Below are 26,041 nucleotides of genomic sequence, written 5' to 3'. Positions count from 1 at the left end.
GGTTATGTAAGATGGTGTTGTCTCTTCTTGGGCAGTCACTTGAAGTCAGGGATGATTTGCTTCAATTCCATTTCTGTAGGTTTCGAGACGTCTAGGGTACATTGTGAAGGTTCTGCAGACTCTGCCACTGGTAGGGCAGGAGGGGCTTTCGAGCATGGACGAGTTGATCGTTTGGAAGTTACATTTTCACTTGGCTTCACAAGCTTCATTGTCGAGGCTCAAGGTGATTTGGGGGCAAGAGACTGATCTATTGCTCTCATAATTTTATACAGGCAGCAACATCAGTGGAGTCAGGCAGCATCTGTGGAGGGGTTTGCAGAGCGATCCATTGTTTCTTGGTGCAATGGAGCTACCCACATTGTCCACACTGCAATGAATAGCTACCTACATTGTCACTGCAAAATCTTCCAAAGGCACTGAAAGGAGAAGCAAACATCCCCAAAAGCAGAAGTCCTAATTACACTGAGCTATTGAGCTGGCCAAGTTGCATGTCACCAGACACCTTCCCCGGCTTTGTCATGGGAAGGGATCAGCAGGTAGTCTGAGAAAAAGATTTAAGGATGTACTCAATGTTTGCTTGAGGAAATGCGATATCCCCACAGAATCCTGAAAACCCCAGGCCCATTTCAAGGAGACAGGGTTTAGGATTGAACTTTTCAAGAATTATTAACTTCATTTGTGGTATTGCTTCACCAATACTTTATTTAATTTCCTCATTGCACTGGGTGGGCACTTGGTTTTCAGGATTGTTTTTTTTTGTCTTCAGTGAAGATGGATTCTTAAGTTTTGTTTAATCTTTTCTCTACCATTTATTTATTTCTCAGTTAAAATTCCCTTGCTTCTGTCTGTAAGGGACCTATATTTACCACGTGTGTCGGAAGGAACTGCAGATGCTGGTTTATACCAAGGCTTTGAAAGTTAGCCAGAACATGACTCAGAGTGCCCGACCTGCATGCCAGAAAACCATAAAGTCATGGACATGATTCGAGCCCAAGAGCAGAAACATAGATAGGTGACATTTCAGGTCAGGACTCATCTTCAGAACAAGGATGGATGTACCATTCATCATGTGAAGCTGACACACACACACAAAAAACATAAATTCACGAATCATAAAAGCAGGTTGTTATTTATGTGACAAAATGCCGCAGCAAATGACAAACATCTTCACTCTTGATTTTCACCACAAGGTATAAGGCAGCAACAGCCAGGCATTTCCAGTAGATGAACTGATGCGGGGAGAAGCAATGGGCCAATTCACAGATACTTCCACCACCCTAAACCTTTTGCTCGGCCAGGGGGAATTTGGATCCCACCTGTACTAGATCCTGTACCTGTACGAGATCCTGTACCTTTACTTTGCCTGGTTGGAGAAAACTGCAAAAATTGTGCACTGGAAGCACGGTGCAATAATTTGGAATCATAATCTTAAGGACTTCCAGTCAATTGCCATGGTGATTCAAAAGGCATGTAAAAAGAAACCTGTATTAAGGGCCTTTTAAGTGCAACCCATAGCTCAAAAACCCGACCCCAGATGATTCTAACATTGCACATCAGCCGGTAAAGCTGGATACAAGATAGCTGCAGTTTGTGAAACAGGAGACAGGAAAAAGGAGAGGATTTATCGCCAAACTTAGGACAAATAAGGAAAATTACATGGCAATAACAGACTGAAAGTATTTTCTTTCGAAAACAAGCCAGGTATTTTTAGTAATAATAATCTTTATATTTATCATTTGTTTACTGAGAACAAAACAGTGTATACAACTAGAGAAAACGACACATTACAACTAGGAACATGAGGTTGCAGAGAAGGTAAATGTAACTTATGTCACAATGTTTATTGACTGCAAAGTTCAGTGAGATATGGAGCTGTTACACACAGAACAAACAGCATTTTGCTGCTGGCCATTTTGTACCTGGGCTACTCCAGAAGACAAATGCAGAAGAGTACACGCGTAAACCACATCGCTGAGGTCAGTACCCTGCTGTTTCAACATCGGCTTCTGGGCCTGGCAGCACATCCCAAAACTGGAGATAATATTTAGAAAAGTCAAACTCAAGGCTCGATGAATGCTACAATGAGGAAACAGTCTTAGTTAGGCCGCAGTAGTTGAACAACGTGTAGTGTAATTCGACCTTACTTGGGCCTGAACTACATGATATAAGCAGTGCAAGTAAGGAGGTTCAATGAAGTTCTGCAGATGCAAGGCAGAGCAGAATTACTCTCTCCCTAGTCAAACTACAGGCACATCTGCTTGGTTACTTACATGCCCACTACCCACTGTCGGATCCCACTCTGTGGCTCAACATCTGTCACAGCCCAAGTTAATGAATCTCTGTTAATCTCGGGTGAGCCAAAGGAAAAGCTGCTTTTGGTACCTCCACCCCATTGTGCTTGGAAGAGTAAAGCAATGACATGGCAGGAAATGTCACTGCATGAACCAGCAAGGATACAGGTTGACCTCAGGAATCTCACGCTCCAGTCCCTCTGGATACTGCCACTGCAATGGCACTGAAACTATCAACATGCACGGAACCTGCACGAACACTCTGCAAGTCCACTCACGTCCATCTCATCTCTGCAGCCGCTTGTCATGGAGTCAACTTATTGCAACTTTAATACAACAGCAGAAGTTGGGTGCAAACAAAAGAATTTGATGGTGGGTCTTCGGGTCCATCTAAGCCGTTCCCTTGGAGTGCATCAACAAGTCTCTCTGCAGTCCAGCGTCAATGTTCGCAACTCTCCCCGGAAACGGGTCTGTGATTAACGTCAACTTATTGAAGACTCCACGGCCAAAATAGTCGGCGATGACCGAGAATCCATCCTTTGAACACTTCAACTGGGAATCAAACACCAGAATGTTAGTTTTCTTATAAATAGATGTAGGCAAAACAATGTAGACGGATCTGTCAAACACAATTGAGGGTAAAGGCTCCACCAGTGTACTGTCAGATAACCCGGCAAATGCTGGTTGGAGTCTGACTGCTGCTGAGTGGGTTGGGATGTAACACCAGCACTCGCCAAGGAACAGAGCAGAAGCCAGAGTTCCCAAGGTAGACATACAATGCTGGAGTAACTCAGCGAGTCAGGCAGCATCTCTGGAGAGAAGGAATGGGTGACGTTTCGGGTCAAGACCCTTCTTCAGACTGATGTCAGGGGAGAGGACGGGACAAAGTCACCCATTCCTTCTCTCGAGAGATGTTCCCTGTCCCACTGAGTTACTCCAGTATTTTGTGTCTGTCTTCCATCAAGTGATACATTCCTCTTACCTGGTGCTGGAACTTATCATGAAGATCCTGTTTCTGCTCTTGTGCTCGAATCATGTCCATGACTTTACGGTTTTCTGGCATGCAGGTCGGGCACTCTGATTCATGTTCTGCGTAACTCTCAAAGCAATGCTGGTGGAAAGAATGGCCACACAGGAAGTGGACAGAGGGAAGTTCTAGGGGACTGTTGCATATGCTGCACTTGGACTTCTGGAAGGTCTTGGCACTGTGAACGCAGAAAGATAAACCCAGTGACTCCCACATCAGACAGAGTGTACTGCTGATAAAAACAAAAACTTGAAGATTATATTGGTACGTGTTTAAACAATGTATGGGGAAAGAATTGTGTACACACATTAAGAGTGTACACAATAATTAGGTGTGCAAAAGCAATAGAGAAGTGGAACTTTAATAGTTGGGGGAGGGAGGGTGTAGATCACCAACATACGTCTGTTATTTAGACACAACACAGCCAAAAGTATACAGTAGAATTAATGAACAACAGTCTGTGAAACAGCAATGCAAAATATTAGGGAATACGTTAAGGGCACATACATTTTGGGATGTTTGGATCTATTTAACTCTAATTTTGATTTGGTCAGATGCTCCATCATATGCAGTTGAATGAACAAATAGGTTTTGCCTTAAACATTGGAAAGGGTGCGATGTTCCACATGTTAAATTTTCATTTACCTGGTCTCGAGTTCTTCAATCTCCTCTCGGATCTTCTTGGTTTCCTCTCGGTACTGTTTGATCCTCCGCTCGTCCTCTGCAATATGGTCACTCTCCTGTTGCAGTTTGTTAACGAGGTAATCCTTAATGACCGAGAGCGTGGCTGTGGAGTTATGAGCCAGCGTCTGCACAACTGCACAAAGATAGTGGGGGGAATGTTTCAAACTAGCAAACAGTCAAAACAGAATCTCTTCACATCGGTAATGCAGAATAGCCAAATGATGGCACGTTGGCGCTGCGGTAGAGTTGCAAATTTACAGCGCCAGGGACCCGGGTTTGATCTTGACTACGTGTGTTGTCTGTACGGAGTTTGTCCGTTCTCCCCAATCGTGCATGTTTTCTCCGGGTGCTTCGGTTTCCCCCCACACTCCAAAGACGTACAGGTTCGTAGGTTAAGTGGCTTCGGTAAAGTTATACATTGATCCTAGTGTGTGTAGGATAGTGCTAGTGTACGAGGTGATCGCTGGACAGCATGGACTCAGTGGGCCGAAGGGCTTGTTTCCATGCTGCATCGCTAAACCGAACTAAAAAGCTCTATAAAATGAAGTAGATACATTTTGAAGAAAAAAAAAGATGAGAAAATTGCAGGGGGATTGGGCCTGGAGCCATTTCCATTGAGTCAGCGAAACAGCAATGGGCTGGATTGCAACGTCAAGCATTGTAGGTGTGAGAGTTGTACTCTGGTGCGATGAAAGTTGTACTCTGCAGTAGGATATAGACAGGTTGACTGAATAGATAAAAATATAGAATTTAATGTGGGCAAGTGGAGAGAAGATTTACGAGAATGTTGCCAGGTCTCGAGGGCCTGAGCTAAAGGGGATGGGATAAGCAGGCTCGAACTCTATTCCTTGAAGCGCAGGAGGATGAGGGGTGATCTGGAAGAGATGTACAAAATCATGCGAGAAATAGACTGGGTAAACGCAAAGAGTCTCTTGCCCAGAGCAGGGGAATCGAGAACCAGGTTAAAACTAAACAGGAGAACTAGGTTTAAGGTGAGGGGGGAAAGATTTCATAGAAATCTGAGGGATAACTTTTTTATTTACACAAAGGGTAGTGGGTGTATGGAACGAACTGCCGGAGGAGGTAGTTGACACAGGTACTATTGCAGCTTTTAAGAAACATTTAAATAGGTACATGGATAGCACAGGTTTAGAGGAATACGAGCCAAACGCAGGCTGGTGGGACTAGTGTAGATGGGACATGTTGGTCGGTGTGGGCATTGTTGATCCAAAGGGCCTGTTTCCACGTTGTATCACTCCATGTGTGAGATGGTGCACATTGTCGAGAGAAATCAAGAGGCATGTTATTATATAAATGTTAAGATTTTTTTAGATTTAGAGATACAGCGTGGAAACAGGCCCTTCGGCCCACTGGGTTCATGCCGCCCAGCGATCCCTGCACACTAACACTATCCTACACACACTAGGGACAATTTTTACATTTACCCAGCCAATTAACCTACATACCTGTACGTCTTTGGAGTGTGGGAGGAAACCGAAGATCTCGGAGAAAACCCACGCAGGTCACGGGGAGAACGTACAAACTCCATACAGACGGCGCCCTTAGTCAGGATCGAACCGGAGTCTCTGGCGCTGCATTCGCTGTAAGGCAGCAACTCTACCACTGCGCCACCGTGCGGCCCTGGTGCGGGGATCGCTGGTCAGCGCGGACTCGGTGGGCTGAAAGGCCCGTTTCCGTGCTGTATCTCAATTAAAACTAAAACCCTTACCCAGCAAAGGGGGCATGAGGTTGTTCCTGTCGATGTGCCTCAGCACGCTCATGATGTATTCTTTACAATCCTCCTCCTTTCGAGCAAAATACCCGAGCGCTTGTTCCCACAGGCAGGCTTCCTGCTCACCGTACCGCTCACAGGTCTCAATCACCTTGGCGTACTCGTTATTCTGCATGTGATAGTGCATGATCTGCTGGTACCTGGAGCAGAGACCCAGTTTACAGTGAGGAATGGCGAGGTCATAAACCAACTAAAACACAACACACACACACACATACATGCACACACAAACAATCAAAGTGCATTTGGTAAAAGTAGGAAGCCTCTTGGAAATTTAGCCACTAGTAATATGCCGAAATAACACTGAAGACCCCAAAAAGGGCAAAGAGGCATTTCCCAGACTGGTAGACACAAAATGCTGGAGTAACTCAGCGGGTCAGGCAGCATCTCGGGCAGCACCCGCCCCCTCCCCTGACATCGACCCGAAACATCACCCATTCCTTCTCTCCAGAGATGCTGCCTGACCCGCTGAGTTACTCCAGCATCTTGTGTCTACCCAAGAGCAGTGGCCTCTTAAATTCTTATTTCTTATCTGTCTAAAACCTCCACAAATACTTGGTCCCAATCAGCCTCTACCGAAAATTGTACCGTATTAAAACAACAGAAAACAACTTCATAATAAATTAGATGTCAAATATTCAGAGCAAAACAATTTCAAACTTTACTCACAGTCGCCCTTGCTCATAGAGGTACAGAACACCATCTTTGAAATTGTGCATCTGACACAGTACCAGAGCCTTGTCAAAAACTGTTTTAAATAGTCCACTCTTCAACAGGCTCATTGCATCTGCCTGCAGTTGTTTCTTTGCCTGATAGGGAAGTGTAATGAAATCAATACAGAACAAGCATGAAATTTAATACAGAACAAGCATGATGGCAAACAGAAGCAACTTTACAAATTGTGTGCACGTTCACTATCGGTACACTCTCTCCAACAACCGCATCATCCCTGGGACTGCTGCAGTGATCCAAAACGTTCAGTGGCAGATTACAAAACAATCGCTGATGAACTGGGCCATGGTTGGCAACCAAGGAACCATCCACGTCAGCAATGATGGGACAAAGTTCGTGAACAGTCACGGTAGAGTAGAGTTGCTGCCTTACAGCGAATGCAACACCGGAGACCCGGGTTTGATCCTGACTATGGGTGCTGTCTGTAACGGAGTTTGTACGTTCTCCCCGTGGGTTTTCTCAGAGATCTTCGGTTTCCTCCCACACTCCAAAGACGTACAGGTTTGTAGGTTAATTGGTTTGGTAAATGTAAAAATTGTCCCGAGTGTGTGTAGGATAGTGTTAATGTGAGGGGATCGCTGGTCGGCGCGGACCCGGTGGGCCTAAGGGTATGTTTCCGCGCTGTATCTCCAAACTAAACTAAACCAAATGAGGGGATAGAAAGCAGGGCATGTCCCCAATAAATGGAATGTTTCTACCTTCAGTTCCCAAGAAAATTGTTGGTAGAAATGTAAAGACCTCTTGGAAGTGTTTTTGGGGATGCACTGAGATGAAGTTGAGTATTTTATTAGGGAAGGAATCAAGAGCAACTTATGCTGTGCATGTGGGTACAAGGAGAAGAAAGATGAAGGAAGGAATCGCATTCTTTGCCAGCAAACAACAAAACGTGGCTTTGTATAAAGGGGAGCATTTCTGACCTTGACATCCTCCTCATGGGCCCAGTCTTGCAGCCGGAGTTCAAGCAACGTGTCGTACACCCCCTGTGGAGAGTTGTCCTGCACCTGGATCATGTGCTCCAGAAACAACTTCAGCTCACGAGAGTTGTTGGCAAAAATTGGAATAAACTCCTCCGAATTTGCCTACAATAAAATAAAAAAATGTAAGGCAAAGCGATTATACAAAACCAATTTAGAAAGTAGGTATAGATTTACAAATATACTAAAATCTTTAGAAATTAGAAAAGGCCTCAGTGGGATTACAATGACCAATTATGGACAGTACATTAGGAAGAACATCAAAATCTTGGAAGAATGCAGATGAGATAAAATGACTAGGACTCTATAATTATGAGATTTCCTAGCCTGGCACAAGAACATTGGAGAAACTAGAGTTATCTCGTAAGGCAGGAAAGGTTAGTGGGAATTAATACAAAGATTTAATACAGAGCTGTTCTAACTGAGATATTTCCATAAGTATAAATATTGAGAAATTGCTTCCACTGGCATATATCTCAGCCACTTGAGAATTGTGAAAGAACCAGGGTAGATGAAAATATTAGTTTTTCTCTTTACACAACGTTATGAATCAGAATACCTTCTCCAAAAGGACAGTGGAAGGAGATTCAATAGCACTTTTGAAAGGGAGATGAATTAACGTGCAAAGAGGGAAAAAGATGCAGGGGATAGGAATTGATTATCTATATACTAAAACTCTTGTTTGTTATCTTGTTTGTGACTGAACTTCAGCCACAACGGTACACGATAGCACGACAATTTTAGGCCCACCTGACTCACCATTGTCACTTTAGTGATAATCATATCATATCATATCATATATATACAGCGCGGAAACAGGCCTTTTCGGCCCATCAAGTCCGCGCCGCCCAGCGATCCCCGTACATTAACACTATCCTACACCCACTAGGGACAATTTTTACATTTACCCAGTCAATTAACCTACATACCATATATATAATGCAAGTAGTTTTATTGAAATCGATGTTATATTTTTAAAGTTATTCACATTTTTGTTTAAAAGGAGGGGAGGGGGAGGGGGGGAGAAGGGAGAATGAGGGGGGTTGAGGAGAGAGGGGATGGGGGGGGGGGGGAGGACAGGGTGCTGCACCAATGCAGGAGAGGTTTGGGCCCAACAGGTCCACTTGGTCCAGTACAATCTAAAGATTTGCCTTGGGTACGAGGGGCCAAATGAACGAGTGCATAATAATAGTATAAAAATGATGGATGGTGAGAGGAGACTGTCAGTGCCTTACCTTGCACTCATATCTGCTGCCAGATTCTCTCTCTGGTAGGGGCTCATTGCTTGGTCGGTAGTCCGTGCAGAGAATCTTCAACAGCTCAGTGGTCTCATTGGGAACGTGATGCATCAGTGTTTTCCCATACTTCTTCATGTTCCTTTCTGCTTGGTCAAAGGGCAGCTTTCCAATGTAATAGAGGGCTTGTTGGTAGTTCTGCAAATACAGGTAACAAACCCAACTGGGATTCAGATCTTCATGGAGATGAACACAGAGCACAAGGAAGGTGGAGCAACTCAGATGCCAAGATGGAATTTATCAATGCATAGATTGCAAATATGGAGTCATGAAAAGTTGAAGTCCAGGTGGTGTTTATAAATGAGAACTGGAAGAATTAATTAGGTGGATTTTTCAAGGGAACATCAGTCTGAAGAAGGGTCTCGACCCGAAACGTCACCCATTCCTTCTCTCCCGAGATGCTGCCTGACCTGCTGAGTTACTCCAGCACTTTGTGAATAAAATAACATGATGTGTAGGAAGAAACTGCTGACGCTGGTTTATACCGAAGATAGACACAAAGTGCTGGAGTAACTCAGCGGGTCAGGCAGCATGTCTGGAGAAAAAGAGTGGGTGACAAAATAACATGAGATGGATAGACGTATAGCAAGACTACCCAGTGTGGAGTGAACAAAGAGTGATAGAGTATGTAGTCTAACCTAAAAGAAGCCTGGTAAATGAAGAAATGGCAAATTAGTACAGTAAACAGCCAAAGGTTTATACCTTACAACTTGCAAAGCCCTAAAGGTTGTGTACCTACTTCCTTCAGTACAATATTTTCAGAACTAATGTTTAGCTCCTGATACCAGCCCAGTGACTCCTGCATGAAAACACAACAGCCCTCCAGCGTTAACATAGTGCCCTGCCCCTCACAGAGAGATGAGTGAGACTATAAAGAACACTAAACAGCCCAGCAAAAGTAAGCCCAGCTGGGCAAAGTCTCATTCCAATGTTAGGCCTCAGATTAAACACACTGATTTTGGGAGACAACAGAAATAGCATCGAAGCATTAAGCAGAATTCAACAACAAAAAAACACATTAATTCCCTTGAGCATTAGTTAATAGTCAGTCAGCTTCATTTTCAGTAAAAGCAGTTAAACATTGAAGAAGGGTTACCTTGATATCCTCGAGCTGGATTTTGAGATACCACTCATGATGGAAGTGCTTATCGGCGAGATAGACGGCATGATTGAAGTAACCAGCTTGACGCAGGACTTTGATGGCGGTTTCAATGTCAAAATGCACCTCACTCTCACTGGTCTGCCATGAATGGAGATTCAGAAAAGATCAACCATTAAAGGTCAATTCTCCCAATGCATTGCTTTCAAAAATTATAACTTTTCACAACTGCTCAAAATAGTAGAGGACATTTAGTCCAAATATTCAAAATTCAAATGCTCACAGATTCAGGATTCCTACATTACCAGATCCATATATTTGGGAAATACAATAATTAAGTTATTAATATTTTATACAGTATACATTTACTTAAAACACAGTATCACTTGTTAGTGATGTAAGATTTGAGAAGTTTTCCCTCATTCTGCAATCAACACCAAACCAAAGAGCTGCAGTTTGGACATTTTAAACGGGAGACTGGGGCTGATAGCGGAGAAAGGCTGTGGTCAGTTTACCAAGGGATGTCACAATCTGTGGGTCCTAAAATGGCCGCAGGACCTCGTGACCAGCCACAAGAGCAAAAACCTTAGGTTTCTGCAAAGCCACGGCCAGAACAATGGATGGGTATTGGCCATGCAGAAACCTGCGAAACCAGGTCGAAGTCCAGACACTGGGGCGCTGACATCAGCATACTCACAATGCCCCAAGCCGACCTACACAGTTAATCTCATTAAGGGGGCACAATAGCCCATAGAAAACTACCTGGTAGGTGATGGGAAACCAGTTAAACCCATCACCTCGCAACGAAATACCAATTAACACCGTCTGGCCATCCCCGGTACCCCCGGACATAAGCGCAGATCAGAGAGAAAACTCATACATATCTTTTAAACAAAGAGATCCAAGGCACGGTAGCGCAGCGGTAGAGTTGCTGCTTTACAGCGAATGCAGCGCCGGAGACTCAGGTTCGATCCTGACTACGGGTGCTGCACTGTAAGGAGTTTGTACGTTCTCCCCGTGACCTGCGTGGGTTTTCTCCGAGATCTTCGGTTTCCTCCCACACTCCAAAGACGTACAGGTATGTAGGTTAATTGGCTGGGTAAATGTAAAAATTGTCCCTAGTGGGTGTAGGATAGTGTTAATGTACGGGGATCACTGGGCGGCACGGACTTGGAGGGCCGAAAAGGCCTGTTTCCGGCTGTATATATATGATATGATATGATAAGATCTGGCGGGAGATAGGACGGGTCAGAATAGTATAACTGACCACGACTTTTGGGTTTTAAACTCAAGTCAAACGGATGCAGGAGGAAGAAAAGACAGGCAAGAAGAAGCGAAGTGCAAGAGAGAGGAACCGGCACGCAACTCGAGAAGAAATACTGCAAGAAAACCTGCAAGGAACGCAAGAAACGGAAGGAAGAAACTCAGGGGACAAGCACGACCCTCACGGAAAGCAGCGGAGAAGCAGCACGAACAGCCAGTAACCCCAGTAATAGCCCCATGGTGAGCATGTACCCCGATCCTGCATATCCTGGACATAGTTTAGTGTAGAGGGGAGGGTGGTTTGAATAAACGTGGGTGTGTAAAGGAATATGTGTTGGTCAAGTTTGCGATGTGTCGTACGTTCCCCATCTTACAGTCATGCATATGTCATTTAGAACTGTGTCTAAGTATTCGTGTAGTGGTGCATATGTCTTTTGGAACTGTGTCTACGTATTCATGGACAATAGTCCCAAGCGTTCAATAAAAGCCTTTTCCATTTAAACCCTGGTCTTCAAATCTGGTCTGGTTGAGTTTTTTTCTGCACTATCAACGCTCCTGCATCTAAGTCCAGTGTCTAGAACCGTAGGGGGTGAGTGGGTCGAACCACTCACGGGGAACCAGTGTGCGCGGCCTGGTCAAGGGATCAGAGCAAGGCACGGGGACCTTAGGTCGGGCGAAAGCTCGGCGCAGAAACCCCTTACAGTGACTTAAAAAAAAATTTGCATCAGGTATATGAAACATCACTGACAAAGATCAGGGTCTGTAATCAAAATACTTTTGCACTCTGAATGCCACTTAGTTTCAATGTTGATAGAACAATGGTGATCTGTTGGAAGCAAGATCCCATAAATAAATTCAGTAATAACTGGACAATCTGTCTTTACAAAATAGTGTTTGATGAAAGTCAAAAGGTGACCAGGACACCAGGGATTTCCAACAGACAACATCCACTCTCACATTTAGAAATATTTCAAGGAAGGAAGTGAAAGAAAATTATGTTAGTAAAGAAATAATACTTGCGTTGATGAATCTGAAAACTTATAAAGACTTGACCATTTACGACACAGGGTCTGAGAGCAGTGGTTATGAAAATAATGACTCGGAACATCTTATAGATTCGGGAATAGTTCCTGCAGATTGGAGGATGATTGCAGCATATGTGATTCCATTATTTAAGAAAGGAGGTATAGGAAAACACAGAACTGTCAAGCTGTTAGCCTGATATTAGTTATTGGTTAGTTGGGAAATGTTGGAATCTATAATAAGAAATGTGATATCAATTCACCTAGAACATAATAATATGATTGAGCAGAAGTTATCATCGATTTACAAACGAGATCTGACCAGTCAACTGGAGTTCTCAAGGATGTATCCAGTGCAATAGATGGAGGGGGATGTGATCTGTGATTTTGAAGTTAACAATTTCACTCAGGATTTACAGAACAAGGTTAGAGCATCTAGAATTGAGGATAATATATGTGTGGATTGAGGGTTGATCAAAGAAGGGGAATAAACGTACCCTGCTTGGGTTGGTAGTTGCGACTAGTGGGTACCGTAGAGATTGGTGTTTGGGCCCCAACTATTCGCAATCTATATCAATGATGTGAATGAGCCGATCAAATGCAACATTTCTGATGTTGCTGATGGCAACATCAAAAATGGCGAGTACTTTTACAATGGTGAGAGATTGGGAAGTGTTAACGTTCAAGTGAGGATTGATGCCCTTGTATGCAAGTCGCTGACACTTAACATTCAGCTTCAGCTGGTAGTTAAAAACAAAAATGGCATGTTGGCCTTAATATTAAAACAATTTGAGTACGAGATTAAATAAGTTGTATTATAATTACAGGTGCTCCTCGACTTACAATGGGGTTATGTTCCGATAAACCCAGCGTAAATCGAAAATATCGTAAGTCGAAAACGCATATCGCTAGCCCGAGAAAAGATCAAAGTTCAAAATACGGTTTCTACTGAATGTGTATCAATTTTGCACCATCGTAAAGTCGAAACATCGTAAGTCGAAGCATCGTAAGTCGAGGAGCATCTGGTATACTGGGCCTTGGTGAGATGAAACCTGGTTTTCTATATTCATTTTCTGTCTCCTTACTTTAAAATAAATATATACGGGAATAGTAATGAAGTTTTATTGGACGTTCTTGTGGTAGTGGGTCTATTGCATGAAGAGTGATTAGATAGTTGGGTCTCTATTCTTTACAGTTTATATGAATGAAAGGCAATGTCATTGACAGTTAGTCAATCTAACTGGCCTTTATCAGAAAGATACAGGTATTTCCCTTAGCTAAGTATTCTAGAATTATGTTTTGCAATTTCAAAACAAAGGGATAAATCATTTTGATCTGAAATATGGAGGGAATTCTTCGCTCAAATCTCCACTCACCAGAGTGGCACAGTGGCTCAGCGGTAGAATTGCAGCATTACAGCACCAGACACCCGGGTTCCATCCCACAGGTGCTGTCTGTATGGAGTTTGTATGTTTTCCCTGTGACCGCGAGGGTTTTCTCCAGGTGCTCCGGTTTCCTCTCACACTCCAAACACGTACAGGTGTGTAGGTTAATTGGCTACTGTAAAGTGTAAATTGTCCCTATTGTGTAGGATAGTGCTAGTGTACACAATGATCGCTCATCAGCGCGGACTCGGTGGGCCGAAGGGCTCGTTTCCACGCTGTATCTCTAAAGTAAAATATAAAGTAAACTAAAGAGTGGTGAATTCTTCATCCCACAGGATATGAAGGCTGTGTCATTGAACAAAACTGAGATTGATAGATGTTTGTACATTTGACGAGTCAAGGGATATGGGGATAGGGCAATACATGGTGTCGATGCAGAAAATCAGAAGCCAGGCCAGGGTGAATGGGCCAAATGGTCAATTCTTTCCGCTATTTCTTTCTTTTTATTGTTCTCACTCAGCACTTTCAAACCATGAAAGTTAATGTCAAGCTGCCCGAACAAGAAACATGCTTAAAAATTAGTCATGTGACTTTTCAGCAGCTCATGGATAATTTTTCAGAGGATGGTAGAGAGGGCATAAGTGCCACCGATAAACAGTCAGTGCAATGTGATACTATTCCTTCAGCAGTTCCTCTGTGCTAAGCCCGAGACTGGTGCTTAAACCTTCAACATACGTACAAGGTTGCAACTTGATTTCATGAAATTCTGAGCATTTGAATGACACAATTAAGAGTAAATGGATTGAGATATTCTGGCCTGGGATTAACAAGAATGGGGAAGGAGAAAGATGGTTACCTTAATGAACTCCTCAAGTTTGGAGCTATCCTTCAGTTTGGTGTAACAGTTAAGGAGAAGAGTTGTATGGTCCTCGTTGGCCAGTGACTGCCGGTGCAAGGCTTGCAGATATGCAGTTAGGTTGTGGATTCGCTGTGCATCCAAAAATTTCCGTATCACATAGGATGGCTCCAACTTCCCTATAGTCCTGTGGACAGTGGGAAGAGGTTTACTGCTGGAACAGTCAATCTGAAACATAGTAGGTTGCTCATAACATATTCACAAAATGCTGGAGTAACTCAGCAGGTCAGGCAGCATCTCGGGAGAGAAGGAATGGGTGACGTTTCAGGTCGAGACCCTTCTTCAGACTGAAGAAGGGTCTCGACCCGAAACGTCACCCATTCCTTCTCTCCCGAGATGCTGCCTGACCTGCTGAGTTACTCCAGCATTTTGTGAATAAATCGATTTGTACCAGCATCTGCAGTTATTTTCTTATGCTCATAACATATTAACGTGCAGTAGGTTGTTCATAACCTATTCATGCTCATAACCTAATAATGTGACTAAATGATTAAATATTTCCCCTGGAGGGCAAGGGCAGAGTTGTATTTGGCTGACAGAGGGGCCAAGGATGTGGTGAGGTGGAGGCCTCAAGTTAAGCAGGAAGAGATAGAGCTGGGAACCAAAGTGTACCGACTCACTTGGTCTAAAGGCTGAACTGGGAACACCATAGATCAAAAATGGGCAGACAGACTATTCCCACAAGCAAATTGGGACGCAGGTCATGAAATCTCACCAACCCAATCCTCCTGGACCTGGAGTGCTTCTTCATATGTACTCTCTGCCCTGTAGCAACTTGACCAAGGCATGACCTCCTCTTACGTTCATCACATGGTTTAATTTCAAAAGATAGTTTCCATCTACTGGCAACACATTGAAGAGCATCAAAACTGGATTTGATCTTGCCTGAATCTCAGAATCGCTTTAGCAAGAACTACGTGATGTGCCCAGAGTTCATTTCAAGCAAGAGTTCTTACTCGTTTAGGTTTCTGACTAGGAGTTGCGTCAGTAGTTCTGTGTCGATAATGGTCTACATTTAAAGACTGTGAACGAGGTGCTGCAGATGTACATTGTATTTGTGGATCACAGAGCAGCCCCCATCCTGCAAGGATTTGAAGAGTGCCAGGTGATTCCCCAGAAAGCCCAGGCACATACCGGATGTACTGCTGGATGGCCCCATCGTGATCCCCTTTGACGTACAGGTGGTCACCATACTGTCGAAAGATCTCTGCCAACCCGTCATTATCCACATGTTGGCTCTTTGCCAGGTTGATTGCCATAACAAACAGATTCTTCTTAAACAACATCTGTCAAACAGGAAAGGTTCATTGTCAATTGTTAAACATAAAAAATATTTTTAAAGTTGCAAGGTAGGTGGATGGATTTTAGGAGAAAGGAGACTTGATTAGTAACGGTGTCAGTGGTTATGGGGAGAAGGCAGGAGAATGGGGTTGTGAGGGAAAGATAGATCAGCCATGATTGAAAGGCAGAGTAAACTTGATGGGCCAAATGGCCTGATTCTGATCCTAGAACTTCTGAAACTGAAATGTCAGTGTGGGATTCAGGATCAGCAGAACATCAGAGGGGGCTGGATGTGCTTCCATCTGAACACTACATTTTCCCATTATTGTCAATGGCATTATTTCAGTTACAGACATCCTCCAAGTATTTTATGCCTTCATGCTTTCTTCCAGAATTCCAAGCTTAACATTCTTGATAAAGCACTATGCATATCAGAGGCCCAGTTTAATAGCACAATCAAAGGATCTCGACTCCGACAGTGCAGTGTGCCAACCCCCAAATGCAAGTGGGTTGAGATTATAACGTTTTGCTCATCATTTCTGTTTGTCTGCCACTGACCACATGCATGCTGTAACACAAGTACCTCCAGTTTTGTCTGTGTGTCCTTTTCCTGCAGGATACTGATCTTCCGATCACTAGACAGCACATAGAGCGAGCCCCACTCTGCCAGCACATCAACAATGTCATCGAATGCTGCCGTGTACGCAATGAACTTATTGTCCAGGTCGTAGATGGTCAGTATCTGCTTCTCTGAAGACTGCCCATTACCAGAAACAAAATCAGTCCTGGAAAAGAAGCACTGGGCATTGAGAGACAGAAAGGGCAGTTTGGGATTCACACCATCATGTAAACAGAGCAATTTCATTTTAAAGGTATTTATTTCACAAAATGCTGGAGTAACTCAGCAGGTCAGGCAGCATCTCAGGAGAGAAGGAATGGGTGACGTTTCGGGTCGAGACCCTTCTTCAGACCAGGGTGATTGGGAACATGTTTTCACACATAAATGGAGTTATCATTTGGTCAGAACTTTGTTGTACCCATGTTGCAGTTGCCTCGGGAGGATCCAATGCAGAGAGAGCACACTTTGAATGTGTCCTGGGACAGTATAGAGGGAACTTTAATTTTACACAAGGAGTATTTATCCTGGAACTGATGCGATGTTCTTCACTTGGCTACACTTGTGATTGGATCCATTTCTAATTCTCCAGAAGCAGAGGAACGTACAGTATAGAAAACACATGATCTGTTGTAAATGCACGCTCTACTTGAAAACAAATATTGCATTTATTTTATCACCTGTTTTTGTCCAACAGCCAAATATTTCTGCATCCTCAATTAACCATCATTATTGAGAGTTAACTTCCACTGCCGATTCAGGTAAAGCATTCTGCAACCTGACCAGTCTCAATGAAAAGATTTCTAATCTTCCCTTTAGATGTTGGACAGTGATTTTAAACCTTTGTTCTCTGGTGAATGAACCAAGTTTTTCGGGGGGGGGGGGGGATTTCTAGCCTATCACTCTCCATTGCAAAACTATTCTGTTCCCTATTAGAGAACAACTCTAACTGTTCCGAACTTTCAATTAAATTTCCTTATCCTCAGTAAACTCTTCAGTGTCCTTTCTAAATCCATTACATATTGCCCAACACATGAAGCTGTGAATTGACCCTGATAATCAGTTTTCATATTCATATTTCAGATACAGCACAGAAACAGGCCTTTTCGGCCCACCAAGTCCGCGCCGCCCAGCGATTCCCGCACACTAACACTATTAACACTATCCTACACTCACGGGGAGAACGTACAAACTCCGTACAGACGGCGCCCGTAGTCAGGATCGAACCTGAGTCTCCGGCGCTGCATTTGCTTTAAAGCAGCAACTCTACCGCTGCGCCACCGTGCCGCCAACTTAGTTAAAAATTCCAGCATGAATGTTTTGCTTATATATTCAATTCCTCTCTTTACAAACTGGAGATCCTGCACTCTTTTTTATCAAGCCGTTGCTCTTTAAGAATTTATGTACATTTGTTGAAAATGCTCTTACACTAAACATTATTCCCTTATCAGGTATCTGTAACACTGTGAATGGCTCGATTGTAATCATGTATTCTTTCTGCTGACTGGTTAGCATGCAACAAAAGCTTTTCACTGTACCTCGGTACATGTGACAATAAACTAAACTAAACTAATTAAACTAAACTAAAACTGCCTTTTTCCTGTCTTTCCAAAGTCTATCACTGTTTCTCTGGTGTGAATCTACTCTTCCTTATTTCTGCTCATTTCATCATCGTGTATATCATCCTAAATTAGTTTAGTTAAGAGATACAGCACAGAAACAGGCTCGTCGGCCCACTGAGTCCATGCCGAACAGCGATCCCTGCACATTAGTTTAGTTAAGAGATACAGCACAGAAACAGGCTTGTCGGCCCACTGAGTCCATGCCGAACAGCGATCCCTGCACATTAACACAAATCTACACACACACACACACACACTAGGGACAATTTACAATTTTACCAAAGCCTACAAATACGTACACCTTTGGAGTGGGGAAGGAAACCGGAGATCCCGGAGAAAACCCTTGCGGTCACAGGGAGAATGTACAAACATCATACAAACACCTGTAGTCAGGATTGAACCCAGGTCTCTGGGGCTGTAAGGCAGCAACTCTACCGCTGCACCACCCTGCCGCCCATAAATTCTTAAGTTGATTCTTAAGATAAATTGATTTTTTTAAAGTACATTGCTGACTGTGTCCAATCCAACAATAACCCCCAGTATGGACACAAAACTACTTGCATACTTTGATGGTTTCTTGTCCTTTGAGACAATGATGAGATAGCCACGATACCAGTGAACAATCTGCTTCTGCCCCTCAAAGGCAAAGCAAGGCCCGCGCTCATCAGGCTGGTAGAGATACACACAGTCGTCTCCTGCAACGATCAGCTGGTTGTCCTGTGTGGGGTCGCACAGGGCAGAACAGTGCAGGCTGCAGCCATGGTTATCCAGCTCCATCGCGGGAAAATCTTTCACTGAAACATTGTATGACTGAAAGTAAATACAGAGACAGATCATGTAACACTTGCTCCTCTACAATACTTTCACAACCTCAGTTTGACCCAAAGCATTTTAAAGACAAATATTTGCATTGCAGGAAATGCAGCAGTTGATTATGGGCTACAGGGAGAAGGCAGGAGAATGGGGTTGAGAGGGTAAGATAGATCAGCCATGATTGAATGGCGGAGTAGACTTGATGGGCCGAATGGCCTAATTCTGGTCCTAGAACTAATGAAACCAAGCTGTCAGTTTGAGATTCAGGGTCAGCAGAATAGAGGGATATGGATGTGCTTCAGTTTGATTTCTACATAACAACATCCACAAGCTGCAAACTGATGACTGTTCACTCATGATGAGTACCTGGTGGGAGATACTATAGCAGCACAGCAGTGTTTGAACCTTAACTAAACCTTAACTAAACTAATTTACTGATATGTCACACAACATCTTTCCAGTGAAGATAAGACACAAAATGCTGGAATAACTCGGGTAGTATCGCTGGAGAGAAGGAATGGGTGACGTTTGGGGTCGTGACCCTTCTTCAGATTGTGAGTCAGGGGAGAGGGAAGAGATCTTTCCAGTAATGGGGTCTGGGTAAATACTCGGCACAGAGACACCAATGAGCTCTTTGAAAGTCTGGTGGATATCGATACCTCACTAATGTTCTTGTGAACCTGACAAAGAAAGGGATCAATCTAAACCTGAATGGCTTGTCTTCTTCCATACCACATAATACATTCGTTAATTCATTCACCAATTTACATGTCAGTCCCTCTCACCGTCATTTTGTTTGCATATATCTTACCAACCCATAGACCAGACTCATGTAGGATGATTGAAAATAGTTTCAATTGAGCTCTGATATGTGGTGAAATAGGAAGGACGCTCATGTTCACCAAAATAAACAGCAAATGCATTATTCTACATTTTTCATCTACACAACTGAAACAAACCAAATCTGACCTACCTTTACATTTTCTGTAGTAACCACGAACAGATGGGTCTGTTTACCGGACTGTTGGAACCCCAGGCCAGTGATGGGATAAGTTCCTTCTGCTATAACGTCAGTCTTGCTGTGCCTGTCGCGGGTGATGTCTCCTTTCTTCAGGACAACACTGCCATCGGTGAATCCTGCAGAAAACAGCTTGGCAAAGGTAAACAGCATCCATCTTTCCCTAAATGCATCTATTTGGATTTGATCAATAATAGTTTATATTGAGCGTAAACCCAAATATCAGTCAGTTTGGCCAAATGGTCTGTTTGGGTGTGCAGGAAGAAACTGCAGATGCTGGTTTACACCGAAGATAGACACAAAATGCTGGAGTAACTCAACAAGTCAGGCACCATCTCTGGAAAGGAGGAATAGGTGACTATTCGGGTCGAGATCCTTCTTTAGACTGAGAGTCAGGGGAGAGGGAGACTAGAAATATGGAAGCATAAGGTGTGAAAATGTTTGGGTGTTGTACATATGTGTCATCTTATGCAATAACACATTGTGGCTTTAGAAAAGGCAAACTTAAAGAAATTTTCAAATTTGTAAGTGATATTGATGGATAATGACAAGTGATGCCTTGGTGAGCAGATGGACTCATGGAATTACATCCAACGTAATACAGAACGTCACAGGCCAGTGTTAATTAGATGGCCTAGGCACAATGGGTCAATTCTGTTTCTGGTTATAATAATTACCAATCGCCATGTGGTTGAGGTTTTCGTGGACAGTGAGGCATGAGACTTCTGTGGGCTTATTTCCTGGAATTGCGGAAAAGATCCTGGTGCACAGAGGATTTCCACTGCCATCTCGCTTCTCCAGATTCCAGACCTTCACCTGCAGGGTAAAGAAACATAAAAGAAAATAGATGCAAGAACTACTGGTTTATTTGGCCAATTTACTTGTTATCAGCTTTAATTGGCAGCCTTTGTAAATTCAAATTGTTTTGAAGAACACAAGATCTCAAAGCACAAATTCCATGAATCCAACTGCTAGTTAGAACTACACTGCTGTATCAACACTGCCCTCAGCCATAGGGTGAGTTTGACAACTCGTGTTCCATTTCAGACTGAGCTGATCCTTTGACTCCACATCCTCTAGAACTAAGAATGATTATAAACTCAATGTTAAACTTCCACCTTTCCACAGCCCATCTGCTTCTGAAACCCCATTAAATTGCATCTGTCATGCATCTGCCCACTCACACAACCTGTCCAAGTCACCCTGCAACCTCATAGCATCTTCCTCATAGTTCACACTACCACCCAGCTTTGTATCTGCAAATTTGCTAATGGTACTTTTAATCCCTTCATCCAAGTCATTAATGTATATTGTAAATAGCTGCGGTCCCAGCACCGAGCCTTGCGGTACCCCACTAGTCACTGCCTGCCATTCTGAAAGGGACCCATTTATCTCCACTCTTTGCCTTCTGTCTGTCAACCAATTTTCTATCCATGTCAGTACCTTACCCCCCATACCATGTGCTCTAATTTTGCCCACTAATCTCCTATGTGGGACCTTGTCGAAGGCTTTCTGAAAGTCGAGGTACACCACATCCACCCGCTCTCCCCTGTCAATTTTCCTAGTTACATCCTCAAAAAATTCCAGAAGATTAGTCAAGCTCGATTTCCCCTTCGTAAATCCATTCTGACTCAGAACGATCCTGTTACTGCTATCCAAATGCACCGCAATTTCGTCTTTTATAATTGACTCCAGCATCTTCCCCACCACTGACGTCAGACTAACTGGTCTATAATTTCCCGTTTTCGCTCTCCCTCCTTTCTTAAAAAGTGGGATAACATTAGCTACCCTCCAATCCATAGAACATTGTAAAATGATTACCAATGCGTCCACAATTTCTAGAGCCACCTCCTTAAGTACCCTGAGATGCAGACCATCATGCCCTGGGGATTTATCAGCCTTCCGTCCCATCAATCTACCCAACACCATTTCCTGCCTAACGTGGATTTCCTTCAGTTCCTCCGTCGCCCTAGGATCTCTGGCCACTAGAACATCTGGGAGATTGTTTGTATCTTCCTTAGTGAAGACAGATCCAAAGTACCGGTTCAACTCGTCTGCCATTTCCTTGTTCCCCATAATAAATTCCCCTGCTTCTGTCTTCAAGGGACCCACATTTGCCTTGACTATTTTTTTCCTCTTCACATACCTAAAAAACCTTTTACTATCCTCCTTTATATTATTGGCTAGCTTACCCTCGTACCTCATCTTTTCTCCCCGTGTTGCCTTTTTAGTTATCTTCTGTTGCTCTTTAAAAGAGTCCCAATCCTCTGGCTACCCACTCTTCTTTGCTATGTTATACTTCTTCTCTTTTATTTGTTTAAAACATAAACCTCATCAGAGGAGCCGTTTCAAAAGTAGCATTCCTGAAACAAGTGGCAGACAATTCAATAGTAATTGAAAATCAGAAAAACTGTGTATGTTGGAAATCTGAAATAAAACCAGAAAATATTGGAAGCACACAAGTTAAGCATCATCTGTGAATTGGAGGTTGAAAAGTGTTTCCAGTGTCAACTGTTTTCGTTTTAGATTTCAAGCATGTGCAGTTTCTTTTTATTTTCATTCATTTGTGTTGCTGTGTCCTTTAAAAAAAATAACATTATGGAGAACTTATTTTAAAGGGCTATATAACTGTAATTCTCTTTTAGATGGCTATTCTCAATAAGTATACCAGTACACTAGAGCCACAGTGCCTGGGTTGAACCCTGATCAAGGACCAGTCGCACCCTGCCAATCCCTCTTCTCCCCTCAGGCAAAAGGTATAGACGTGTGAAAATGCACACCACCAGATTCAGGGACAGTTTCTTCACAGCTGTTATCAGACAACTGAATCATCCTACCACAACCAGAGAGCAGTGCTGAACTACTATCTACCTCTTTGATGTCCCCAGGACTATCCTTGTCCGGACTTTGCTGGCTTTACCTTGCACTAAACGTTATTCACTTATCATGTATCTATACACTGTAAAAGGATTGTAATCATGTATTCTTTTCTTCAGCACGCAACAAAAAGCTTTTCACTGTACCTCTATACACGTGACAATAAACTAAACTGAACAATAAGACAGCCCTCACCTTGTGAACAACAGATCCATGTTTAGCAGCCAACCCTCTCGAGGGCAATTAGGAATAGACAATAAATGCTGGACTTGGCAAATTGAAAGGTACAACAGAAAATGTTATAGGCTTTATTTTAAATAGTTTACTTTGAGGTATATTGAACCATTGTTTCATTTCCTTTACTCAATGACTATTTTGAAACTTGCTTGTGGCTATTCAATATTACTTTCACAGGAGTGAGCCATTCAGTATCAGCCTTGTTGGCTAACTAGTTTAAGTTACTTACCAGAGGATTAATTCCTGGTTCATCCTCTCCCACTGACACAAGAATACTGTGCTGTTTCAGTTGAAACAAATGTGTAACTCGAAGTTTATAAGCCTGGAAGGAACTGAATTGCAACGTCCGTGTCAGGAACCAAATATTCCCTTCGATATGTATTCTAATGTTAAGGAAGTAAGTCATTCTTAGGAAAACTCATATGTAATGGGAAGGGAACAGATGAAGGAGACAATCATCACAAAGATAGTATCAAAATAAAAACTAATCCAACATGTGCCTGAAATTTTAATGCTGATACAGGAAAATAATCTTTTCAAACTGGTCCAAGCCATCACCCCACAAAAATCATGAAGGTGCTTTCATACATCAACAGCAATTAAGATCACTGCGATTAAAACCCAACAGCAATGCTTGTGATGTGAATAAAATGCTTCACATAGCAGACTCAGTGCGTCGAGCATTAATGTTGAAGCGAAGATGGAGTGACACCCTCATGTTGTTTTTGGAGGGATGGTGTTGAAAGTATGGGAGAAGAAGCCAGGCGAGTTAAATAAAAAGACACAAAAGTACTGGAATAACTCAGCAGGTCAGGCAACACGTGTAGGAAACTGCAGATGCTGGTTTAAATCGAAGGTAGACACAAAATGCTGGAGTAACTCAGTGGGTCAGGCAGCATCTCTGGAGAGAAGGAATGGGTGATGTTTCGGGTTGAGACCCTTCTTCAGTCTGAGTTACTCCAGCATTTTCGGTCAGGCAACATCTCTGGAGAACATGGATTGGCACAGGTGCAGTGGAAAGCTGGAAAAGAGGCACAGGCGGGTCAAAGCCCCACAAGTCATAGGTGGACACAGGTGAGAGGGAATCAATCTGAAGAAGGATCCTGACCTGAAATGTCACCTATCCATGTTCGCCAGAGATGCTACCTGACCCGATGAGTTACTCCAGTACTTAATGTCGTTTTGCCTAAACTTGCACCTGCAGTTCCAACAAGTGAGGGGAGTTAGCCAAAGGGACAAAGTCCAGAGATGATTAAGAAAAAAGGCTGTGAAATAATGAAATGTGACGCCAGAGAGAGGAATATTGGGGCAACGGGGCTTCCGATTGCCGGAGTTACAAAGACAGGATTCAGTAACAAGAGGCAGAATCGCATGGTGATCGTCGCCGGGATTCAGGGACTCGGAAACTCCGCCGCGGGATGCGGGGGACGATGGCCGCCGGGGACGGGGAGCAGGATACGGGATGGCGGCCGGTGAAGGAGGCGGGGTGTCGGACTGCGGGGACGCAGGCCCGGCCGGTGAAGCGGGGTGATAGGGGACGGGGAGCGGGATACGGGGATTGCAGGTTGGCGGGCGGGGATGCGGGGACGGCCGGCGCCCGGCCGGTGAAGCTGGGACACACAGGGAGAAACCAAGGGATGGGGGACACAGGGGATAGGGGGGGCAGGGGATGGGGGGGGGGGGCAGGGGATGGGGGGGGGGGGCAGGGGATGGGGGGGGGCAGGGGACGGGGGGGAAACCAGGGGACGGGGACAGGGGGGACACAGGGGATGGGGGGGCAGGGGACGGGGGCAAGGGGGACACAGAGGATGGGGGGGGGGGGCAGGGGGAAACCAGGGGACGGAGACACACAGGGGATGGGGGGGCAGGGGACGGGGGGGGAAACCAGGGGACGGGGACAAGGGGATGGGGGGGGGACGCAGGGGATGGGGGGGGCAGGGGATGGGGGGGCGGGGCAGGGGACGGGGGGGAGGGGCAGGGGACGGGGGGGGGGAGGCAGGGGGGAAACCAGGGGACGGGGACAGGGGGGACACAGGGGATGGGGGGCAGGGGACGGGGGGGGGGGACACAGGGGATGGGGGGCAGGGGATGGGGGGGCAGGGGACGGGGGGGGGCAGGGGGGGAAACCAGGGGACGGGGACAGGGGGGACACAGGGGATTGGGGGGGCAGGGAGGAAACCAGGGGATGGGGGACACGGGACGGGACCAGGGGACGGGGGGGGGACACAGGGGACGGGGGGTCAGGGACCAGGGAACGGGGGACCACAGGGGACGGGGGGGGGGGCACAGGGGACGGGGGACACGGGGAGGGGACACAGGGGATGGGGGGCAGGGGACGGGGGGACACAGGGGATGGAGACGGGGGACAGGGAGGCCCGGTCGGGGATGAGCCGGCCGCTGAAGTGAAGGATATCTCCCAGCACCAGGCTGCCTCTGCCACTCGTGCAGACGCTGAAGGCCGCGTCCCCCGGGCAGCGGAACTCCCGCTCCGCCGGCGGCGGCGGCACCGGCTGGTTCAGCAGCTCCTTGTCGAAAAACACGAAGCGTCTCCATTGAAGAAAGGCCGCCATCTTGCCCCATCACATGACCGGCGCACGTGACCAGGCCCGGCTGTGTCACATGACCTCGCCCTCTTAAAGGGGCCGCGCACGGTACTATTGTATTACAATATTGACTATTGCAAGTAGTCCATTTTATTTGTCACATACACATAAATGCGCAGTGAAATGAAAGATTACCCACAGTCTAACAATAAGAGCAATAAAAATAAGCAATGACACACACAATCATAAACCAACACCAAACAAAAAGAAACATCCATCACAGTGAGTCTCCTCCAGTCACCTCCTCACTGTGATGGAAGGCCAGAATGTCTTTTCTCTTCCCCTGCCGTCTTCTCCCACGGTCAGGCTGATGGAGTTGCCACGTTCCAGGCCACGCCGGACGGTGAAAGGTCCGCAGGTATCACACCTCACCTGCCCAAGACATAGATACAGTGCTGCAGTGGGTCAAGGGAAAGGAAAATAAAAGTCTGAAAAAGGGTCTCGACCCAAAACATCACCCATTCCTTTTCTCCAGAGATGTTGCCCGACCCACT

General features: G+C 44.8%; 1 protein-coding gene across 1 annotated transcript; it reads right to left on the bottom strand.

The window, feature by feature from the left end:
• Positions 1–1,170: 1,170 nt before the first annotated feature.
• Positions 1,171–25,522, bottom strand: vps11 (VPS11 core subunit of CORVET and HOPS complexes). Its single transcript, XM_078426663.1, has 16 exons — positions 25,358–25,522; positions 23,174–23,322; positions 20,508–20,646; positions 19,786–19,949; positions 18,565–18,809; positions 16,345–16,546; positions 15,615–15,766; positions 14,421–14,607; positions 9,892–10,035; positions 8,736–8,933; positions 7,444–7,605; positions 6,464–6,603; positions 5,732–5,934; positions 3,964–4,135; positions 3,274–3,496; positions 1,171–2,843 (listed from the first exon to the last, which is right to left on the bottom strand). Exons 1-16 carry the CDS (start codon positions 25,512–25,514, stop codon positions 2,682–2,684), a joined length of 2,799 nt encoding a protein of 932 aa, XP_078282789.1. The 5' UTR covers positions 25,515–25,522; the 3' UTR covers positions 1,171–2,681.
• Positions 25,523–26,041: the final 519 nt, after the last annotated feature.

Source organism: Rhinoraja longicauda, chromosome 32, assembly GCF_053455715.1.
Source record: "Rhinoraja longicauda isolate Sanriku21f chromosome 32, sRhiLon1.1, whole genome shotgun sequence".
NCBI classification, from domain to species: domain Eukaryota; kingdom Metazoa; phylum Chordata; class Chondrichthyes; order Rajiformes; family Arhynchobatidae; genus Rhinoraja; species Rhinoraja longicauda.
This window is presented reverse-complemented; position numbering and strand designations above follow the sequence as displayed.

Coding starts and splice junctions, on each gene's coding strand:
- vps11 (XM_078426663.1), bottom strand. CDS start 25,514: ATGGCGGCCTTTCTTCAATGGAGACGCTTCGTGTTTTTCGACAAGGAG. Junction 23,323..25,357: donor AGGCAGCCTGGTGCTGGGAG/ATATCCTTCACT, acceptor ACATTAGAATAC/ATATCGAAGGGAATATTTGG. Junction 20,647..23,173: donor AACCAGGAATTAATCCTCTG/GTAAGTAACTTA, acceptor TTTACCCTGCAG/GTGAAGGTCTGGAATCTGGA.